The 18,304-nt window shown below is 59.5% G+C and overlaps 1 protein-coding gene across 7 annotated transcripts in view; it reads right to left on the reverse strand.

Moving 5' to 3' along the window:
- The window catches only part of ADAMTSL2 (ADAMTS like 2), a 38,658-nt gene extending 21,225 nt beyond the window's left edge, over window positions 1-17,433 (reverse strand). Inside the window, exons 1-9 of one of the 7 annotated variants that reach the window (XM_032261974.1) lie at window positions 16,886-16,967; window positions 15,083-15,173; window positions 14,357-14,499; window positions 13,483-13,558; window positions 12,105-12,207; window positions 11,242-11,387; window positions 10,986-11,109; window positions 7,416-7,496; window positions 4,542-4,717 (exon numbers count right to left, since the gene is read on the reverse strand). In XM_032261974.1, coding sequence (XP_032117865.1) covers window positions 4,542-4,717; window positions 7,416-7,496; window positions 10,986-11,109; window positions 11,242-11,387; window positions 12,105-12,207; window positions 13,483-13,558; window positions 14,357-14,499; window positions 15,083-15,172 — 939 coding nt within the window. In that variant the 5' untranslated portion in view covers window position 15,173; window positions 16,886-16,967. Of the gene's footprint in view, window positions 1-4,541; window positions 4,718-7,415; window positions 7,497-10,985; window positions 11,110-11,241; window positions 11,388-12,104; window positions 12,208-13,482; window positions 13,559-14,356; window positions 14,500-15,082; window positions 16,396-16,885 lie in introns of those variants that run through there. The other 6 variants (XM_032261975.1, XM_032261980.1, XM_032261978.1 and 3 more) reach the window with 6 other exon arrangements.
- Between the last annotated feature and the right edge of the window lie 871 nt (window positions 17,434-18,304).

Genomic DNA, 18,304 nt, shown 5'->3' on the forward strand with positions numbered 1-18,304 from the left:
CACCGGACATTGGTCCTCTGTGCTGCTGGTACCATGCTTATCAGATCAGATGAGGTCTTGGTAAAGCGCCTGTCTTCCAGAGGAGCAGAGATTCAACCCTGTGAAGATTCAGCAGCCCCCGACATTAGCGGAAATTTCAGGGTTCAGTGGGCTAGGGTGTGCCAGACATCTCTGAGAGGAAAGGAAAAATGATGGTATCTCATACCCCCCACCCATGGAGAATAATTCTGGAGCCAGCAGACTCCACATCCAAGAATATCTGTTCAATTCCTGTGCTGGGTGACATTAAAAGCTGCTCCTCTGGGTAGAATCCTGCGTGAAGGGGGCCCCGTGGCAGGTCCAGACTGTGAGGTAAGCAGCCTGCCACGTGGGTGGTGTGACGTGGCAGATACTATAGGAATAGAGATATCTGTGGTGGGGAAAGACGTCAGATGGAATTTCTGGAAAGCCCGTAGGGAAAGCATAACATAGAACCCTATGGTTCTGGAGCAACGCCATCTGCAGCAAATAAATATACATCATTTGCAAAAAATTCTGGCATGCTGTGAGGCCCTACTAGAGATGGAACACTGGGGCTACGGGACATCAGGCGACCCACGCAGCCAGAGCTGCCTCCGACGTGAGTCCTCTCAGCTCCGCCAGCAACAAACCATCGTAAGATGGGAGTGTTACGCCAGGGCGAGGCACAGCCAGGACCAGAGGGCACGAGACAGCTGCGTCAGCAAGAGACCCAAGCTCCCCCGTCCAAGACTCTGGCTCCCACATCGCCTTTTTAGCTCACAGCTATGGCTGTGTGGGGCTGCTCTTATGGCGAAGCGAGATCAGAGAAAAATGGCCAAACTTGATTCAGAGCTGGGCCGGCTTGGTATGGGGGTTCAAGCTGGAAGCGGGAGTGACTTAACTAAAGCTCCATCCAGGGCAGGCCTGGAAAAAGAGCAGTGACGGAAAATCCCCCGATGGGCTTCGGGCAGTGTGTGTGATGTCGGCATCCGTGTGATGGAGGCAGAGCAGCCCGAAATGACAATATTAACTGAATCGTGGGCAGTGGCAAATTGCTTGGCTGGCTGGTCAAGAGCCTGGATGGGACGGATCAAAGACTGGGGACCAGGAGGTCTGGAGGAGGTACCTGTGGTTGGATCTAGGGAGTGGGCATAAAGGACAGAGGTCTTCATTTGTTAATTCGTGCTGGGAAGCATCACCATGAGAGAGGCACTGAACACCCCAGCAGAAGACAGAATGGCCTCGCCCCTGGACACGGGCTGGTCTCTGGCATCGGTCCCCCTGCTGCAGGCACAATGGGCGAATGAATCAGCGTGGTGGAAGGGAGGGAAACTACGTGTCGCCCCAGCACACGGCTTCTCCCGCACCACAGCCACTGCAGCTCCTTCCACTCCGAACGTCCAATCTCTGGCACCCACACTAAGCCTGTCAACAGCACCACCTCTCAAGGAGGCCACTCAGCTACTAGGTGACAAGCTAATCACATCAGACCCCATCCATCCCGGACGGGGAAGTGCTGAATCTGGTCCTAAACAAAAGTTGCCTGTCCTGCCCTGAGAACCTCAGCCAGCCACAATGCCCAAGGCCTCACAGAGCATTTGATTGACCCAGACAGGGTACCGACAACATGGCATTGGACAGAGACCTACTTGATAGCAGAGGGGGTGCCACAGTGGGCACATGACAGTGAGAGCCACGGGGCATCCGTATAGTGCAACATCTGGAAACACTAGGCCTGATGGAGCCATGGAGGGGAGGAAACCACGGTGCCAGCTGAGGCAACACACCTGTGAGGATGGGGCATCCCCCGTGAGGCACTACCCACAGAAATCAAAGGATTTTCCTTTACTGCAGTTTTTCCGGGCCAGCCCTGGACGGAGCTTTAGTCAAATAGATCCCACTTCCAACCTGCACACTCACACCAAGCCGCCCCAGCTCTGAATCAAGTTGTGAGCTGGAAAGGGGATGTGGATGCCAGAGTCTTGGATGGGGAGTTTGGGCCCCTTGCTGACACAGCTGTCTCATGCCCTCTGGCCCTGACCATGCCTAGTCCTGGTGCTGTGTGCCCAGTATGTGGACGACATGGGTCTGGGAAGCAGGAGGGGAGGTACAGTAGCTATCATTCCTAGCCACCACTTGGAGCTCTTGTGTTCCCCATCCCTGCAGCCCTGGGATCTGTGGTCTAGAGGCCTCGGTTTGTACAGCGGGGATGTTTCCATCAAAAGACACAGCAACAGTTTCACGGTGCCTCAGGCTGCGGCTTCACGGGGTCTGTGTGAGCATTTTGCGCCGAGAGACCAGCAGCATGGAAAGGAGCAGTAGTCCTGGCAGGTGGTAGACCTTGATCATCAAGAGCAGAGAGGCCAGGCAAGGTGGCGCATGCCTATAACCCAAGCAGTTTGAGAGGCCAAGGCAGGAGGGTCACTTGAGGCCGGGAGTTCAAGACCAGCCTGGGCAACATAGCAAGACCCTGTCTCTATTAAAAAAAAAAAAAAAAAAAAAAAGTAGGAAAGGTGTTGTTTGACCCTGGGGCCAAAGAATCTGTGTGGCACCTGCTGATGCCCTGGGCACCTCTTGGTATCTCTTGGGCAGAGGCGCCTTGTGATGATAACTGGATGAAGCCAGCAGCCTCAGACTGAGAAAGCCGTGGAGACCAGGATCCCCTCACCAGGTAGCCACCCAGCCCCGCAGAAGTGCTAACCCAGGCTAAGGGGAAACAGAGCGTGTTGTAAAAGAAGGAAACCGTGAGCATCAGTTGCAGCCCCTACACCAGCTGCAGTTCATCCCACTGAGCTTCCTCCTGTGAGGCTCCCCCAGAAAGAAACCAACGCAAATCTAGAGGAGCTGTTCCCTGCCAAGGTAGACTTGAGCAAAGCACGTGGGTCCAAGCCGTGCAGGGGGTGGACCCCGTACCCCACCCTTCTGTGAACTGGGGTGGGCATGAGACAGTTCACAGCTGTGCCCCACCCCGGGCATTTCCCTCACCAGAGGGAGCTGTCTCTCCCCAGGTTATGCTCCCCACAAGGGGCAAACACACCTGGTAATACACGATGCCCTCCTGCCCCAACTTGAGGCAATGTTGAACCCCTCGGGATGGGCTGAGGCCCCGTTGAGACTTTGTCACAGCTCAGCGGCTCCCTCTGTCTAGTCCCATGCCCTCCTGCCCATACCAGTGTTCCCAAGACCGCTCCTGACACTGCCCCCGCAAGCCCTCTTGCACGCAATCCCCCATCTCAGAGTCTATTTCCTGAGACCCTGACCTACAAAACAGTCCCTCCAGCCAGGAGGCGAAGCCAGGTGGTCAGTCCACCTCCAGGCACAGCTCCAGGGCAGGGTCAAAGCACGAACGCAGCGATGGGTGGCCCCCATTTGATTCCGGGCTTTCTGGAAAAGCTCCTCCACCAAAAGGCAGGGTGGGGAGATGGATGAGCATCCCCTGTTAGAGACCCCTCCAGCGCAGCAGCTAAACGAAGAGCAGGCTCTGTCACCAGACGGACCTGGGTTCAAAGCCCACTCGTGCCACTTACAGTTCCATGACTGTGCAAGTCACTCACCTGTCTGTGCCCACATTTCCTCACCTACAATTCGAGGCAACGAAACCCACCACAGTGAGATCTGGAAACCCAAACAGCTCAGGTGGGGGCGGCAAGGGGGGGCTCCATCCCTGCTGTATTCCTTTGACCTCCATGAAGGCCGGCAAGCCTTGACGGGTACCACAGCTGCCCATCTTGATGTCACCTGACTTTGGTGATATGACAAGTCCTCAACATATTCTCGGTGCTGGGGAACCAAACCACTAGGGGCTCCATTTCCAGATGCTAGCCATACAACTCGCGGCAAGCCGGGCATAACAGGCCCACGCTCTCTCCTGCCCACTGCTCAGGCCCTGAGCTCCACTCCAGAAGTCCTGAGTGTCCCCGAGAGGCTGTATCAGGGGAGGGGGAGGGGCCGTCAGCACTACCTGAAGCCCTGGTACTGAGGACCCAGCACAAACACCACAGTGCCCATGGGTGGCGGAGCATGAAGCTAGGTAGGTTCAAAACCCCTCCACCGTGGGCTGGGGAGGGGTCCAGCCTCATCCTTAATGCCCCGAGCTCCCTGTGGACTTCCCAAAGAGCAGGAAATGGGCCAGCACAGAACCCCTGCTGGTCCACCGGGGAGGCTAGCTGCAGTGAATGGATGGACGAATGAATGAATGATTTCAAAAAGAAGTGGGTGAGAGAGTGGGTGGTTGAGAAAGAAGTGAATGGGTAAATGAATTAATGAATTGATGAGTGAATGGGAGCCTGTGAATGAACCAACACCTGAGTGAGTGAATGAATGAGGGAGGGAGTTAGCGAAAGAACAAGTGAATGAGTAACTGTGGTTGAACGTGAGGCCCAACCCAAGCAGTGGTGAGGCTGCCGGGCGCATGCACACAGTGGCCCTGAAGGTATCACTGGCTGGAAGCCCCACCTGTGGCCGGATTCTGGGGAAGCCGTGCCCGTGGCCCCCGTGGCCCCCGTGGCCCCCATGGCCCCCGAGGCCTGCAGCACACGCACCATGACATTCAGGCCCTGGTTGGTGGGCCCCTGCGCCACGATGTACTCAATCCCGGTCTCGTAGACATCCATGGGCCGCCGGTACTTGACCACCGTGCCAGCGATGTTGAAGTTCTTAGGGCTGTCCACCTTGTAGTTGCCATTGAAGAAGTAATAGCCAGCTTCGTCTGCAAGAGCTGGAAGGACAGAGCCGCCGGTCACATGGGCCCAGGGCTAGACTGGCTGGGGGAGGAGCCAGTGTCACCGGCTCAGAGAACCATCACCAGCCCTGCTCTCCATAACCCCAGCCCTAATGCCCCAGAGACAGGAAACTCCCATCATGGGCAGCTGGACCAGTGATTGCGGAGGCGGTGCAAATGCACGTTCCTCTCAGCCCAAAATCAATAGTCAAGGACTCGTCTAGATGCTGAATGTGACTGGTTGGGGACCCTTTTAGTCCTGTTTTTCTAGCTGCCTTTGAAGAAGCTGAGGGGCTGCAAAGTGACGAGCTCGCACTTTGTGGAGCAGGTGTGGAGCAGGACAGCCTGTGGCCTGTGGAAGGCCCGCATAAGGCAGCAGGTGTCCGGCTCCGAAGAAGACCCACTGTGTGGCCCCAGGCAAGGCACTTTCTCCAGCTTCCCCATCTGGATGATGCGGAAGGGACCTCGGTGCCCCTCCGGTCATCCACACAGAGTGGCACTGCCACCCTGACCTGGCTGGCGTGGGGGGTGCTGACCACCAGGCCCTTCCTGGGAACCTCCCTGAGCTGACTGACATGGGGAGTGCTGACCACCAGGCTCTTCCTGGGGACCGCCCCGACCTGGCTGGCATGGGGGGTGCTGACCACCAGGCTCTTCCTGGCGACCGCCGTGACCTGGCTGGCATGTGGGGTGCTGACCACCAAGCCCTTCCTGGGGACCGCCCTGAGCTGGCCAGCTCCGTCCTCTCCACGGGAGCAGAGACTTCCTGCTGTCCTTGCAGGCAGGGCTATGCTGACCCAACCTGTGCACCCAGGCCTGGCCGAGGTGCTCAATCAGGCAAGGACAGCCTGGTGCAATCTCCGTCGCCCTCTTCCTGAGGCCTGGTGGGTGGGTACTCCGAGGGCCTGACTCCAGCCTGATGGAAGCTCAGGATGGAAAGAAATGGCACTCGAAGCCCCACAGCGCCTGCTCCCCACCACCCCTGCAGGCTGGAGCAACCGCCTGGAGTTGGTGGGGTTTCTGGGTGAACTGCTTCTCCCTGGGGCCAAGCAGGATGAGAAGAGGCAGGGGACCTCCAGGGCTGGGGACGGAGGGAGGAGGCCGACCCGGCACTCGGGACACTGTCTTCCACAGGGTGTCCTTAAAGCCAGTTCCAGGAACTGGCCCGTGGGAGAATAGGAGTTCAGCTTCCAAATTCCTGATGCAACATGAACAGAGGAGCCGGGGCAATTAATTTATTATCAGGCAGACGCAACAAGCAGGACGTGTCTGCTTCAAAAACCCCCTTCACATAGAAAAGTCAGAAGATAACACAAAGTCAAGTCCAAGTCCTGCGGGTGGGAGCGTGCCAGGGCCTGGCTGTCTCGGCCCGGTTCCCAGGTATATGCCCAGGTTTCCATCTGTGGCTCTCGTCCAAAACCTGTTTCCTGACAGTAATGACCCTCCTTCCTGCAGCTTTCCCAGTACTCCGAGGCCACCCTTGGTATTTCCACGCATCTGTTTCAAGAGCGAGCTTTGCAGCCAGCTCAGAGAACGCGGAGTTTCCTGGCCTCTCCACTCTCCCAGCAAGCAAGCGACAAAGCAATCAGCCTGGCGAGAGGCCTGGCTCCCTACCTGGGCCAGGCAGCAGACCCCAGGGCGCTGGGTGGTGGAGCCACTGTCTGCAGCACAGACCTGCTGGGGCGGGGGTGCTCAGACCCCAGGGCACATATGGAGGGCTGGCCCTTAGGCTCTGGACAGGGGACAGGAGAACCCGAGGTGAGTCCCGGCCTGAAGACCTTCAACAAAGCCTCCTCTTCCAGCACCCCCTTAGGAGGTGGGCTTCACCCCACCAGTCCTGGCTCCCAGGAGGAGTGGGAGGCAGTGGGGGGGAGTAAGCCCAGGTAGTGTTGCGTTTGGGGCTGCCCCTGTGTCCAAAAACAGTGTCCCCATAGAGCCTGGGTCCCCAGCCTGCCCTGTGAAGGGCAGGGCTGAGCATGGAGCAGCTCACAGGTGTCAGCACCTGTCCACTGTGGCCCAACGGGTGCAGACACAGCACATTGCTTGGCCAATGCTCCAGCTTCACAGAGGGCCCTTCCACAATTTGTCACCAAGGATCGCTACACTCAAAATTTGCCACCAAGATGGGGCCTTACCACCCCATCCATCATGGAAATAACTCCGGAATCCTCAGGTTAGCCAACTCCCCTCCCACGGCCCAGCTTCCCAGTGGAGACTGTCTAACGGCGTGAAGATCAGCATGGGGCCCCCAAGTTGGAACCCTACCTCTGCTTCTCTGCTGCTGGTGACCTTGGACTGGCCACCTCCCTCCTCCCAGTGCCACCTTGACCTTGTCACCTCCTGAGACTCATTCCTGGAACCCCACAGGGATCTCATCTGCAGCGGACCCCAGCTTCTGCCGGTGCCAGGCTCTCAAGTGACAGGGAGCTCACTACCCAACATCACCATCCTCCCATGGTCCAGCAGCCTTGAGTTCAAGGTCTTCCATGCATAGAGGTAAAGCTGGCTCCTCTATGAGCACCCCAGCCGCACCCACAGAGCTAGCTCAAGTTCCGGCTCCTGCAGCCATGCCCACAGCACCGGCCCATCCCTGTCCTGCAGGGAGGGACCCAGGGTCAAGTGCTCCTTCTCTGCCACACACAATGCCACACAAGCAAAAGCTCAGTGAGGCAGCCGCCAGGCCCTGCACACCCACCTAGCACATCCGCAGACTTCTTCCTCTCTACAATCTGGATGTCTCGGGCGCCAGCTGGGATGTGGGTCACCAGAGAGTAACCTGGAAGCAAATGGATGACAGTGAGCCCCTCCTGATTGGAAAGGCACCCTTGGAGGCCACCCGCCAGCTCCGAGCTCCTGGTAGGTGAGCGGTGGCTGTCTAAGGGTTGGCCCACCCCCCACACCCACTTGGGTGGCTCAGCTGAGCCCTATCCTGTTGCAGAGGCTGATCCACCAAGCTGGGCACCTGCCCAGGCTCACCCCTTCCTACGAAGGCCACGGGAGGGCTTATCCCTGCCTGCCCCAGCCCCTTCCCAGGGACAGCAAAGGCCACAGGGACCTAGAACACACTGGAGGTACTGGAGCTCAGTCCCACTCTGGCATGTGTCACCCAAGAGACCCCGTGCAACCGAGGGAGCCCCAGCCAGCATCTTGCGCACATTGGCACTGCCATTTTGAAATCCTGTCTTCTCACAACACCACGGTGACATTCAAGGTTCACGAGGCTCAAAGACGTGGGTGAGAAAGAACAAGAAGAGTCGCAGATAGAATCTCCAACTCTGCCTATGCCCTTCCTAAGTGCCAGGCCCCAGGCTGGGGTCCAGATCGGGCAATGGCAGCCGGCTCAGAACCTGTCTTCAAGACCCCCAGGCCCGTGGGAAGGCAGTCATAGAGTCCTCCCAAGGGTCTGGAGGGAAGGTGCTCAGAGAAGGAGAGCATTGCGGGCAGGTGGCTGAGGGAGGGGCCCCGGGAGAAGGAGATTTTAGTACTCCCTGGGACAGGAAAGAAGGGGGTCTCCGGGTCGGAGGTTTCCTGGCGCTTGATGTCTGTTTCACTGGATCCTTCCTGGAGCAGAGGACTCTGTGTGCAACTCCCAGCCTGGGTGGGGGTGTCTCCTGCAGGCCAGCACCTGCCTGCCATCCCTCCCTCAACCCCACCACAACTACAGGTCCCTTGGATGACCTGTCCCTCACTGGAGGCACCCTTGGATGACCTGTCCCTCACTGCCAGCAGTGCTCTGGAAAACAGGCACTTTGGAGACATGGGGTAACAGGAGCTGTGACTTATAGCATTGGTTAGTTTCCGTGGCGTAAACACCCCTGCTGTGGCCAATTTCAAGCTACTGTAACCGGTCAGCTTAACTTCAAAATGCGTTTTAAAACTATTTTTTCCTTCCTCTTGGGTTTCAAGACATAAGTTTGAAGCAAGTGGCTGACGCTGTGTTTGTTTACATTACCAACATGATGTCACTGGGCATGCCACTGGGAAGAGAGGCTACAGAACACCCATAGACGGTGTCCTTGCCACATAGATAAAATAGTTATATACTCTGAGAGATCGAGGCAGGCAGATCACCTGAGGTTAGGAGTTCCAGACCAGCCTGGCCAACGTGGTAAAACCCCGTCTCTACTAAAAATACAAAAAAAATTAGCCGGGCATGGTGGTGGGCGCCTGTAATCCCTGCTACTTGGGAGGCTGAGGCAGGAGAATTGCTGGAACCCAGGAGGCCAAGGTTGCAAAAAGCCAAGATTGCACCATTGCACTCCAGCCTGGGCAACAAGAACGAAACTCCGTCTCAAAAAAAAAAAAGTTACAGACATCAAAGGATTAGGAAATGGTGACTTTGCTTTAAACACAATGTATTTAACTATAGGCTGTTGTACTTTAATTTCAAATTAGCAAGTAGCTCACAGGATTCCTGAGCATTTGATGCCCCAGCCCATCCCACAGCCCCCAGATGGGTACCAGGCATGGCTGGTCGGGGGCAGGAGTGTAGCTCAGCTGAGAGGACCCCAGGCCAGGAGCGGGCTCCCAGGGTTCACCCCCAGTTCTGCCTCTCGTGGCTGTGTGACCTGAGACGAGTTATTTAACCTCTCTTTGCCTGTCTCTGCACATTTCAGCAACAGGAATACTGCCAGTCATGTAGAGCTGTTGCCAGGCGTGAATGCGTTACCTTGTGAGCACGCAGAAGAATTAGGGGGATCGTTGGCATATCAGCCCCAGGCCCCAGGCTAAGTCCCATGAGGATGGGGCCCTATCTCTCAGGCTCACTGTGTACACAGTGCCTGACACACAGTAGGTGCCCTACGAGACATGTGCTGCCTGAATACCTGCTCTCCGTCTGCATGCCCTGGGTCCAGCAGGAGGCTGTGGGAGCAGGTTTGCGGAAGGAAGGGAGGAAAATCAGACTCCTTCACTTCATGCCTCCTATAGCGAGGCTTCCAAAGGAAAGGCCTCTGCCCACCTCACCCTGCTGGACACCCAGCACGCATTATTCACACCCCTGCCTGGCAGCTCTGCCCCAACCCTGCCCCTTGTTAGTCCGGCATGCTGGTCCCTAGGTGGCATGTCCAAGCCCCACCCTCTCCAGTGCCCTCCCACTGGCACTTCCTGGAGCCGACACACACATGCCACAGTTACCCCTCACGTGGCAGGCTGAGGCCGTTCCCTCCACCTCCAGGACACAGCCAGGTCCTCCATTGCCCTAACAGGACTGGTTCTCACCTAGACTCAACTGGCCTCACTGGGACCTTGGCAGATTATCCCACTCTGGGCCATGTTCCCCACCTGCTAAGTGGGTCTGAAGCTGCCCTGCCTTCCTCGGTCTGGAAGTTGCAGTAACGCAGTTGCATTCCTCCAGCATGTCTTCAGACCCAGAATGTGTTCAGCTGAACACCAAGCATTTTGAGTGACATCCCTCCAAAAGTAGAAGTGCTGTCCCATGCCAGACACCCACTCCCATGAGGGCTGGGCCAGAGCTGGACACGAACGTCAGACCAAATGCCCGCAGCTTAGGAAAGGGACAGGCACTGCCCAAGGGAAGGAAGGGATCTGGGCTGGGTCAGTGTGGAGCAAACAGGGGGCCTCTGAAACTCAGGCCCCAGAATCCAGCATCCCAGGGTCAAATCTCATATCCGAGTGGAGAATGGGTCTCAGGCGCCAGTTTCTCCCTTTTTAAAGTGTGGTGTTAGCCAGGCATGGTGGCTCATGCGTGTAATCCCAACACTTTGGGAGATGGAGGTGGGTGGGTCGCTTGAGGTCAGGAGTTCGAGACCAGCCTGGCCAACACGGTGAACCTCCGTCTCCACTAAAAATACAAAAATTAGCTGGGCGTGGTGGCACATGCCTGTAGCTCCAGCTACTCAGGAGGCTGAGGAACAAGAATCGCTTGAACATGGGAGGCAGAGGTTGCAATGAGCCCAGATCAAGCCACTGCACTCTAGCCTGGGCAACAGAGCAAGACTCTGTCTCAAAAAAAGAAGTGTGGTGTTAACACCTCCCTGCAGGCGGCCTCAAAAGGCAAATGTAACCCAAAGCCCGGTGCCTACTGGTACCCACAAGGTCCTCAACAAAGAGCTGCCCATTCTTGCCAGCCAATGGAGGCCCACAATCACCAGGCCAGCTCGCCTGGGCCTGGATGCAGAATCAGGTGGCCCTAGAGGGGAAGGACTTGCCCAGTGGTGCCCAGGAGGCTGCAGGCAGGAGCACACTCAGGACCCCCGATTCCCAGGCTCCTCTGCTTGGACTCCAGGGCGCGCTGCCGCCTTACCGAGGTGGGCGTTGCCCTTGCGATAGTTGCCCGTCACGTGGGTGCAGCTGCTACCGTCACCCTGGCAGACCCCACACTTGTCCAGCGTGTGGGTGGAGAAAAGCACCCCGTCACAGCCGATGGGCTGCAGGAAAGGAGAGGGAGAGGCTGCTGGGAGGGCACTGTGGCCAGGCCCGGGGCCGCCACTGCCTCCCACGGGCGGGCGGGCAGTCGGCGCAGTGAGACCGGTGGTACTTTTGCTACAACGTTTAACAACCTCACATTTTCCAGACACGCAAACCCCTCGCAGGTCGCTGAGCTTGCAGGAGGTGCCGTCGCGGGCGGGGACCATGAGCTGCCGCTGGCCGTCCACGGTGGTGCAGTGCAGGTCACATGGCTTGCTGGAGATGTGGACATAGTCATCTGGTGGGGAGACGAGGCAGAAGGTCTCAGGTGGGCTGCACGGTGGGATTCAGGGGACTTCCTTCTCTTTCCTCTGAGACAGCTCCCATTGCACAGATGGCACAACTCAGGCCCAGAGAACAGAAGGGACCTGCCCCCGTCTCAGTGGCAGAAATTGATGAGTCGTCGGGCTCAGCCCAGACACTGTGAGCTCCAGCTTCTGCCTCCTTGCGAGTGGAGAGCAGGGCCTGAGACCCAAGCTGGGGTTCTCCCTCTGCAGGTCTGAGCCAACAAAGCACCCCTGTGCTGCTGGCCCTGGGCACCCCAGCCTTAGCCCTTGCTGGGTGAGCAGGAGAAGGATGATCCCAGCATCTACACTGTTGCCTGAACTACTTGCTTCCCATGGGACTATGTGGGCAGTCCCCACATGGGATCGTCTAGGCTGGTTCCTCTAGATGCCCAGGAGGCAATAAACGGGGGAGTCACCACTGCCCTCAGAGGTCAGGCCTGTGGGGAACTCAGCCCCATGACCTGTCCTACGTTGAAGTCATGGGTCATGGGGGAGGGGACAGACCCCTAGGCCAGGGCTCAGGAGACCCAGGTTCATTCCTGCCTCTTCGTCTGACCACCTCCATTTCCCCACCTGCCCACCCGCCAAGTTTGGCCCCGGGTACTGAAAGGGCTACTCCCAAAGTTCAGTCAGCTCCCTGAAAGGGGGGTCCCCAGGGCAGCAGGTACCCGGGTATAGAGGCTTCCACTGGTGCGTCCGCCCGTTGTACACGTGGGAGTTGAAGGAGACGCACTGCTCCTCGCGGAAGCTCCTCCCGTCCGGCGGACACTCCTGGGAATCGAGGGGACAGGGAGGCTCCAGGAGGAACTCGGCCCGACAAAGGCATTTTTGTCCAGGCTAAGCAGGAAGTGGCTGCAGCCGGGACAGCCGTGTAGGGCCCAGGGCCCATGGAGTGGCCTCTCATGCACCCGCCCAGTGCTCCCACACACTCCGGAGGGAGCAAGGATGCAGGGAAGGGCAGCTCCGCCCCCGACGCCAGCCCTCCCGTTCCCCACCATGCCTTCTCCCAGCCTTGCAGTGGAGGGGACGTGACCCCACTACAGCTGGCATGGGTGCTCGCCTCAACCCTGTCCTCAGCAGGCCCTCACCGTGTAGCCACCATGCCGGAACAGGGCCTGGCACCTGGCCTGCGGCCATGCACACCGCCTGAATCAGGAAGATCGCGGCTTCATAAAGAGGAACCCAGTGTGCAGGCAACAGACTCGTCCTAGGGGACCCAGCTTAGTAGTGCTGGGGCCAGGACTCAAACCTGGGTCCCTCTCATGCCAGAGCTCATAAATGCCCCTCCCTCAACCCCCAGCTGCACCGTTCTAGGAGGGCACCTGACCAGGTGATGCCAACACAGAAGCTGTGGTCACCTGCCTCCCTCTAGCCCCTCACTCCCTGCAAGTGCACACACGCCCCCAGAGACCCCCAGCCGCTCCCCTTCCCTGCCCAGGCAGGCCACACAAGCCAGCCTGGCAGCTCCAGACCCCAGCTTGGCGTGCCCCAGCCTCACGCCCTGCAGTCCTTGGAAAGGTGTTCAGGTTCCAACTCCCCAGGACCCCACTGAGAGCTGCCCCTGAGGCCTGATCAGAGTCAGCACCTCCTCCCCAGCCTCGGCCAGCCACCGAAGGAAGCCGATGGGGGCTGGAGCAGAAGGGCTCCAAGAGCAGCCCAGGGGACTGTTTCACGGGACGGGGAGGGCTGGCAACTGCTCAGCCTCCCTGTTGGCGCCAGGCACACAAATGTGAGTAAAGTGGGACTGCCAGCAGAGGCCCCAAACACGGAGGCTGCGCTTGAAGCTCCAGGAGCAGAGCAAGGCATCCACCCCAACACTGCTGAGCACGCGTGCGCACGGGGACGGTGGTCAGGACCCAGGATGGCTCTGTCCTAGCCCAGGCTCCCCTCAGCCTTCTTTTCAACCCTGTCCCTGGGATCTCCTTGAAGAGCAGGCCCAGAACAGAACGCCTGGGAAGCCCAGGGGCCACCGGAAGATGCCCTAAAACCCGCATGATGACAGGGAGGAGAGCCGGCCATGGTGCCCCTGCCCGTGCCAGGCCTCACCTGCACTCTGCAGAGCTGGTACCGCTTGGACGTGCCCATGCAGGTCCTGTTCCCAGGGCCCGGGATGGACTTCCTCCTGGCAGAAAGATGCACGCTCAGAGTGAGGGCTGCAGGAGAGTTTCAGGAATGCCGTCTGGGCTGGCCGCACGGCCCTGGGGTCCAGAATGTCCCGATTCCCATGACCCGGAGGGCTCCTTCCTCCCTACTCAACTCCAACCCCGGACACACACCAGAGCCTAGGGGGAGTGAGATGCGATTCACTTCCACATCAGCACCACACAGCACAGGGGCTCAGTACACAGAATTGAAACAACCACACAGCCATGTGCCAGCCCGGGCCTGGGTGCACAAACATGCTGTGTGTTCTCAGAAGTATGAGGTGGGACCAGCATGCTCTCCATGCCATGGATGAGAAAATTGATGTTCAGAGAGGTCAAGTGAATTGCCCAAGGTCACACAGCAAGGGAGTCACATAGACCAGATTGGAACTGGGTCCGTCTGGCAGCGGAGGCTTTCACTGCAGGGCCTGTGCTTCTCTGGGGGCTCCCTGGCATTCTCTGAAGACCCTCACTCAGATCTTGAGAAGAGAAGGCATGGTGGGTCTCCTCTCTAGGACAGACCCCTAGAAACAGCTCCTGCCCTCTCATGAAGGGGCTTCCCTCGTGCCCTGAAGCATGGAGGACCCCAGGGCCAGTGCCAGGACCCATCCATAGCCACGTCCAGCAGAGGCTGACGGGGAGACTCAGCCTGTGCTGTCCCCAACCTGCGAGCACTCCCAGGGTGAGAAGCCACCAGGCTGAAGGGCGGCCGCCCTCTCCTGCCCACTGCCCCACCCTCATGCCAGCCCCTAGGGGCCACATGCCCGACCTCGCACCTCTGCTGCAGGCAGTGCCGCTCCTGGGATGTCACCCCGCCCCCGCAGCTGCGGGAGCACGCCGTCCACTTTGTCCACTCCCCCCACCAGAAGGCTGTGGCGTCGGCGTCCCCCTCCAGGCTATTGGACGTCGGGCTGTTGTCCTGGGTGAGAGGCCCCCCAAGACAGTAGAAGGCTAGAGTGCCCAGCAGGGCCAAACTGCCCCCCACCCCATGCCCCAGGGTATCACCAGCAGGACCAGAGGACATAGCCCTTTGGCTGGGGTCCCCACAGGGTCACTCGGCAGCCTGGGTTCAGATCTCCTGGGTGGCGTTGGAGGGAACTCCCAAGGAACCATGGGCCACAGGTCCTCCCTGACCTAAGGCCCAGGATGGCCTGGGGGCTTGGCCAGCTCCTGGGGCCGCACCTAACTGTCCTCATTTTCCCTGGGACCACTGTGTTCTGCAGGACTCAGCCCACCAGGCATGCTGGGGCCTTTGCTTGGAAGGGAAGCACTCAGACCTCTCTGCCCTATCCTGCCAAATTGCCAGGGGCTCCAGGGTAGCCAGGGCCCAGTTCAGAGCTGGTCTGGCTGGCTCTGGGAACAAGGTCCTGGGAGCCAAGAGGGGCTCTGGGATCCAGGGCACGTGACCACACAGCCCCCTCCAAGCCAGCCCATCTGGGAGTGAACACAGCACCTGGGAAGGGGATTGGCATGGGGCCCTCAGACCACAATGCCCCACTCACCATGGCCCCACTTGATTTTGCGTCCCTAGCCACAACCACCAGAACCAGCAGGGACCAGGCCCAGCAGGGACATTGCTGTCTGCCGTCCATCCTAGGAAGCAAGGCCACCGTCACCACCAGGCCAGCTCCGTTTCTCTTCCAGGTGACCAGGGTATGCTTCGGGGAGAGCCCTGAGGGCCCAGTCAGTGCCCAGGCCTCAAAGGTATCTGGAACTAACTGGCAGACCCTGGGGAAGGATGAACCCCCACCCCAGTCTAGGCTTAACACGGAGCTTGATGAATGATTAGCAATGCCTGTGGCAGGCAAGACACCCAGCGGTGCTGAGCGTGCTAAGCCTGTGCCACCCTTGATCCGAGGGCGTGCAGGGAAGCATGCCAGACTTTGCCTCCGAGTCCTCAAACCCCTGGAGAAAGGCCATGGAGACAGCCGGCCTCTGCTGAGAGGCTGGGGGCCCAGGTGTGGGGAAAGGCTGCGGTTCAAAGGGTTCAGTCCAGCACCGTGGCTGGAGCACCTTGGGATTTTGACCTGCTCAGCCTGTGCTGGCCTTGTAGGAGGATGCCACTGACTGCTGAGGGTCAGTGCCTGGGGATAAGCTTGGCCAGGTCCCAGGGGAACCTGCAGCCTCCACAGTCAGCACCCAGCAACAGCCAGCACTCAGGTGAGGCAGAACCCAGGTACTTATGCTGCCTCCCCACCCCCTGGAGAGAAGATGGAACTGGGGGAGGGGCGGAGTGGGAGGAGGTGCAGTTTGTGCCTGAATGTCAGCAGTCCAGGGCCTCATGGCTGACCTCCCTCCCAACAGCCAGCACCCCTGGCTCAAAACACCTGCCAGGGGTCAAATCAAGTCCAGTGGAAAGACTGTCCAGCCTCTGGGCCCTCAGCCCTCGCCACCCCCTCCTCGGCGCCGACCCTGCCCTGTGGAAGGGAAGAAGGAAGAACAGATCCTCCACGGCCTCTGTCCAGGGCTTGCTCAGGTGCTGAGTGTCACTTGCCAGCAAGTTAAAGAAGGGATTTCAGAAACCATGCAGCCTGCACCCATAACCTGGAGCCCAGAGAGGGGCCCAATGTGCCCCAAGCCTCACAGAAGCGTAGCACACTAGCAAACTCGGGGACTCGACTCCATGCCCAGCTAATTCCAGGAGAAGAAGGCACGGAGGTCACCCCTCACCCCTGCCAGCCCAGAGGCCAGCTCCAGCTCTGCCCCTCCCTCCTCAGCAGCCTCAAGCTTCCTTGCACGCCCGGCACCTGCAGATTTTCAGCGGTTACTCCAAGGATACCATTGCAGCCCGGACGACATGGCCATGCACCCTGGAGTTTGACACCCCGCCCCCGCTGCCTGCCCCCCACCTACCTCCCCTGCAGACCTCCAGCTGCACCCCCAGCCTCACACCCACAGGAGCCCCCTCCACTGTGCCATTGGCTAAAGGGTGCCCCAGCCTCTGCCTGCCGGCTGAAGACAGGTGCCAGCCGGCCTCACACTTGCTTTTCATTAAGGCTTCCAGACACCGCTGGCTTCAGGCCAGGCCTCGCTTACAGGGATCCATCCCCTCCCTGGGGTCCAAAAGCAGCGGCTGGCGGCAGCAGAGAGGTCTGTGGTGCACACAGAGCTTCAGGCGCACAAGGCTAGGTGCTGAGGGGCCACCCTGCCCGTGCCCTGCGGGCCGGACCCCTCCCCACAAGCCTCCCCACGTTATGTAACCACTCCAGAGGGCGCGGGGTGCTCCCACCCCCAGCCCCAGTCTGAGCAGTGGGCTGGCCTGGTGGGGGCTGCAACGTGAAGGGGATGGGGACAAGGTGGCCTACCTGGTCTGGGGCCAGCAGCTTGTCCTCCCAGAGAAAGAGGCAAGAGCTTCGGAGGGCAGGCGGCACCAGGTGCCTGTGCGTGTGGGGGCTGCGTGAGTGCAGAGGCTGCGGCCGGCCTCCTCTCCCCTTCCCCTCCTCCCCTGCGCCGCCTCCCTCTCCCACTTCAAAGAGCATCCAAGAGAGGGGGTTCCCGGGAGGGGCGCAGCCCAGTGGCGGCTCTGCGCTGGCGGCCGCCTTTATAGCTGTCAGGCAGACGGGGAGGAACTCACACTTCCCACCAGGCCGCTCCCCCGCCCGCGCCGGCCGGCCTGGCGCACACTTTAACCCGCTCTGCGCCTCTGGAGCCCGGCCAGGCCAGCCCAGCTGCCTGTTGGCTGCTGCCGGCGGCGGCGGCCCAGGAGCAGCGAGCACGGAGGCCGCCTTCCCCAGTCCAGAACCGGGGACCACATGTTGGGTGTCCAGACAGAGCAGCCGCTGGCCTGAGGTTACCGGGGAGACTGGCGGTGGCACAGCTCCGGCCCCGCCTTTCCGACTTCTGCCTCCAGAGTGGGCCTGCCCCTGGGGCTCCTGAGAATGGGGTCAGGGATATATGAGGCGTCCAGTCTGATGGCCCCACTGTACCGAGGGAAAGGCTGGACTTCCCAGGTCACCAGCCTCAGAAAGCCCCTGAGACCCAGGGGTCTAAGCAGGTGAAAGGACCGAGTGGGACCCAGCAAGAATGAGCCACGGGCTCCAGGGAGGGGACAGATGTGAGATGTGCCCATGGCCTGCTGACCAGATGGCTAGAGAGCCAGGACCAGGGCAGAGAGGCGCAGGGACTCTGCAGATGTCCAGCACCAGCTTGGCAGCCGCAGGCAGGCCATACCTGGAGCTCAAGTCTGTTTCCGCTGAGTCAGGGCACAGAGCAGAGCGAGAGTGGGCAGAGCATGGAGCCCCCCTGGGAAACCCCTGAGGACCCCATACTTTGTGAGGCTGTCCTAAAGCAAGGCTGGGCTCCCAGCCTCTGCAAACAGCCTCCCCAGAGCCCATCCTTGGCAAACAGAGCCACCTCCAAAACGGGGAGGAGGAGGAAGCCGGGGCAACGCTCCGTCAGGTCATCTGTGCCTTTTCATCCAAGCCCCTGCCTCCACGCAGCCAACATCCTGGGCCCACAGTGGTGCCTGGAAGACCCTTCTTTTTCCTCTGTCCTCCCCACTGGAAGAAACTGTTGGGAGTTCGTTCGGCTGCCTTCTTGAGAAAGTTCTGCCCTGTGTCTGACCACCCACCAGAAAGGCTGGGAAGGAAAGCCACCAGTAATAGTAGCGAAAACATGAACGCCCTCTGCCCTCTGTCCAGCTTGTCCTGCGGGTCCAGAGCTGTGGGGCCAGCATCCATCTTTGTTATCTGCATTTCACAGGTGGCAGAACTGAGGTTCGGGGG

This window comes from Sapajus apella, unplaced genomic scaffold, assembly GCF_009761245.1.
Source record: "Sapajus apella isolate SASKATOON/1434 unplaced genomic scaffold, GSC_monkey_1.0 scaffold126, whole genome shotgun sequence".
In the NCBI taxonomy this organism is placed as follows: domain Eukaryota; kingdom Metazoa; phylum Chordata; class Mammalia; order Primates; family Cebidae; genus Sapajus; species Sapajus apella.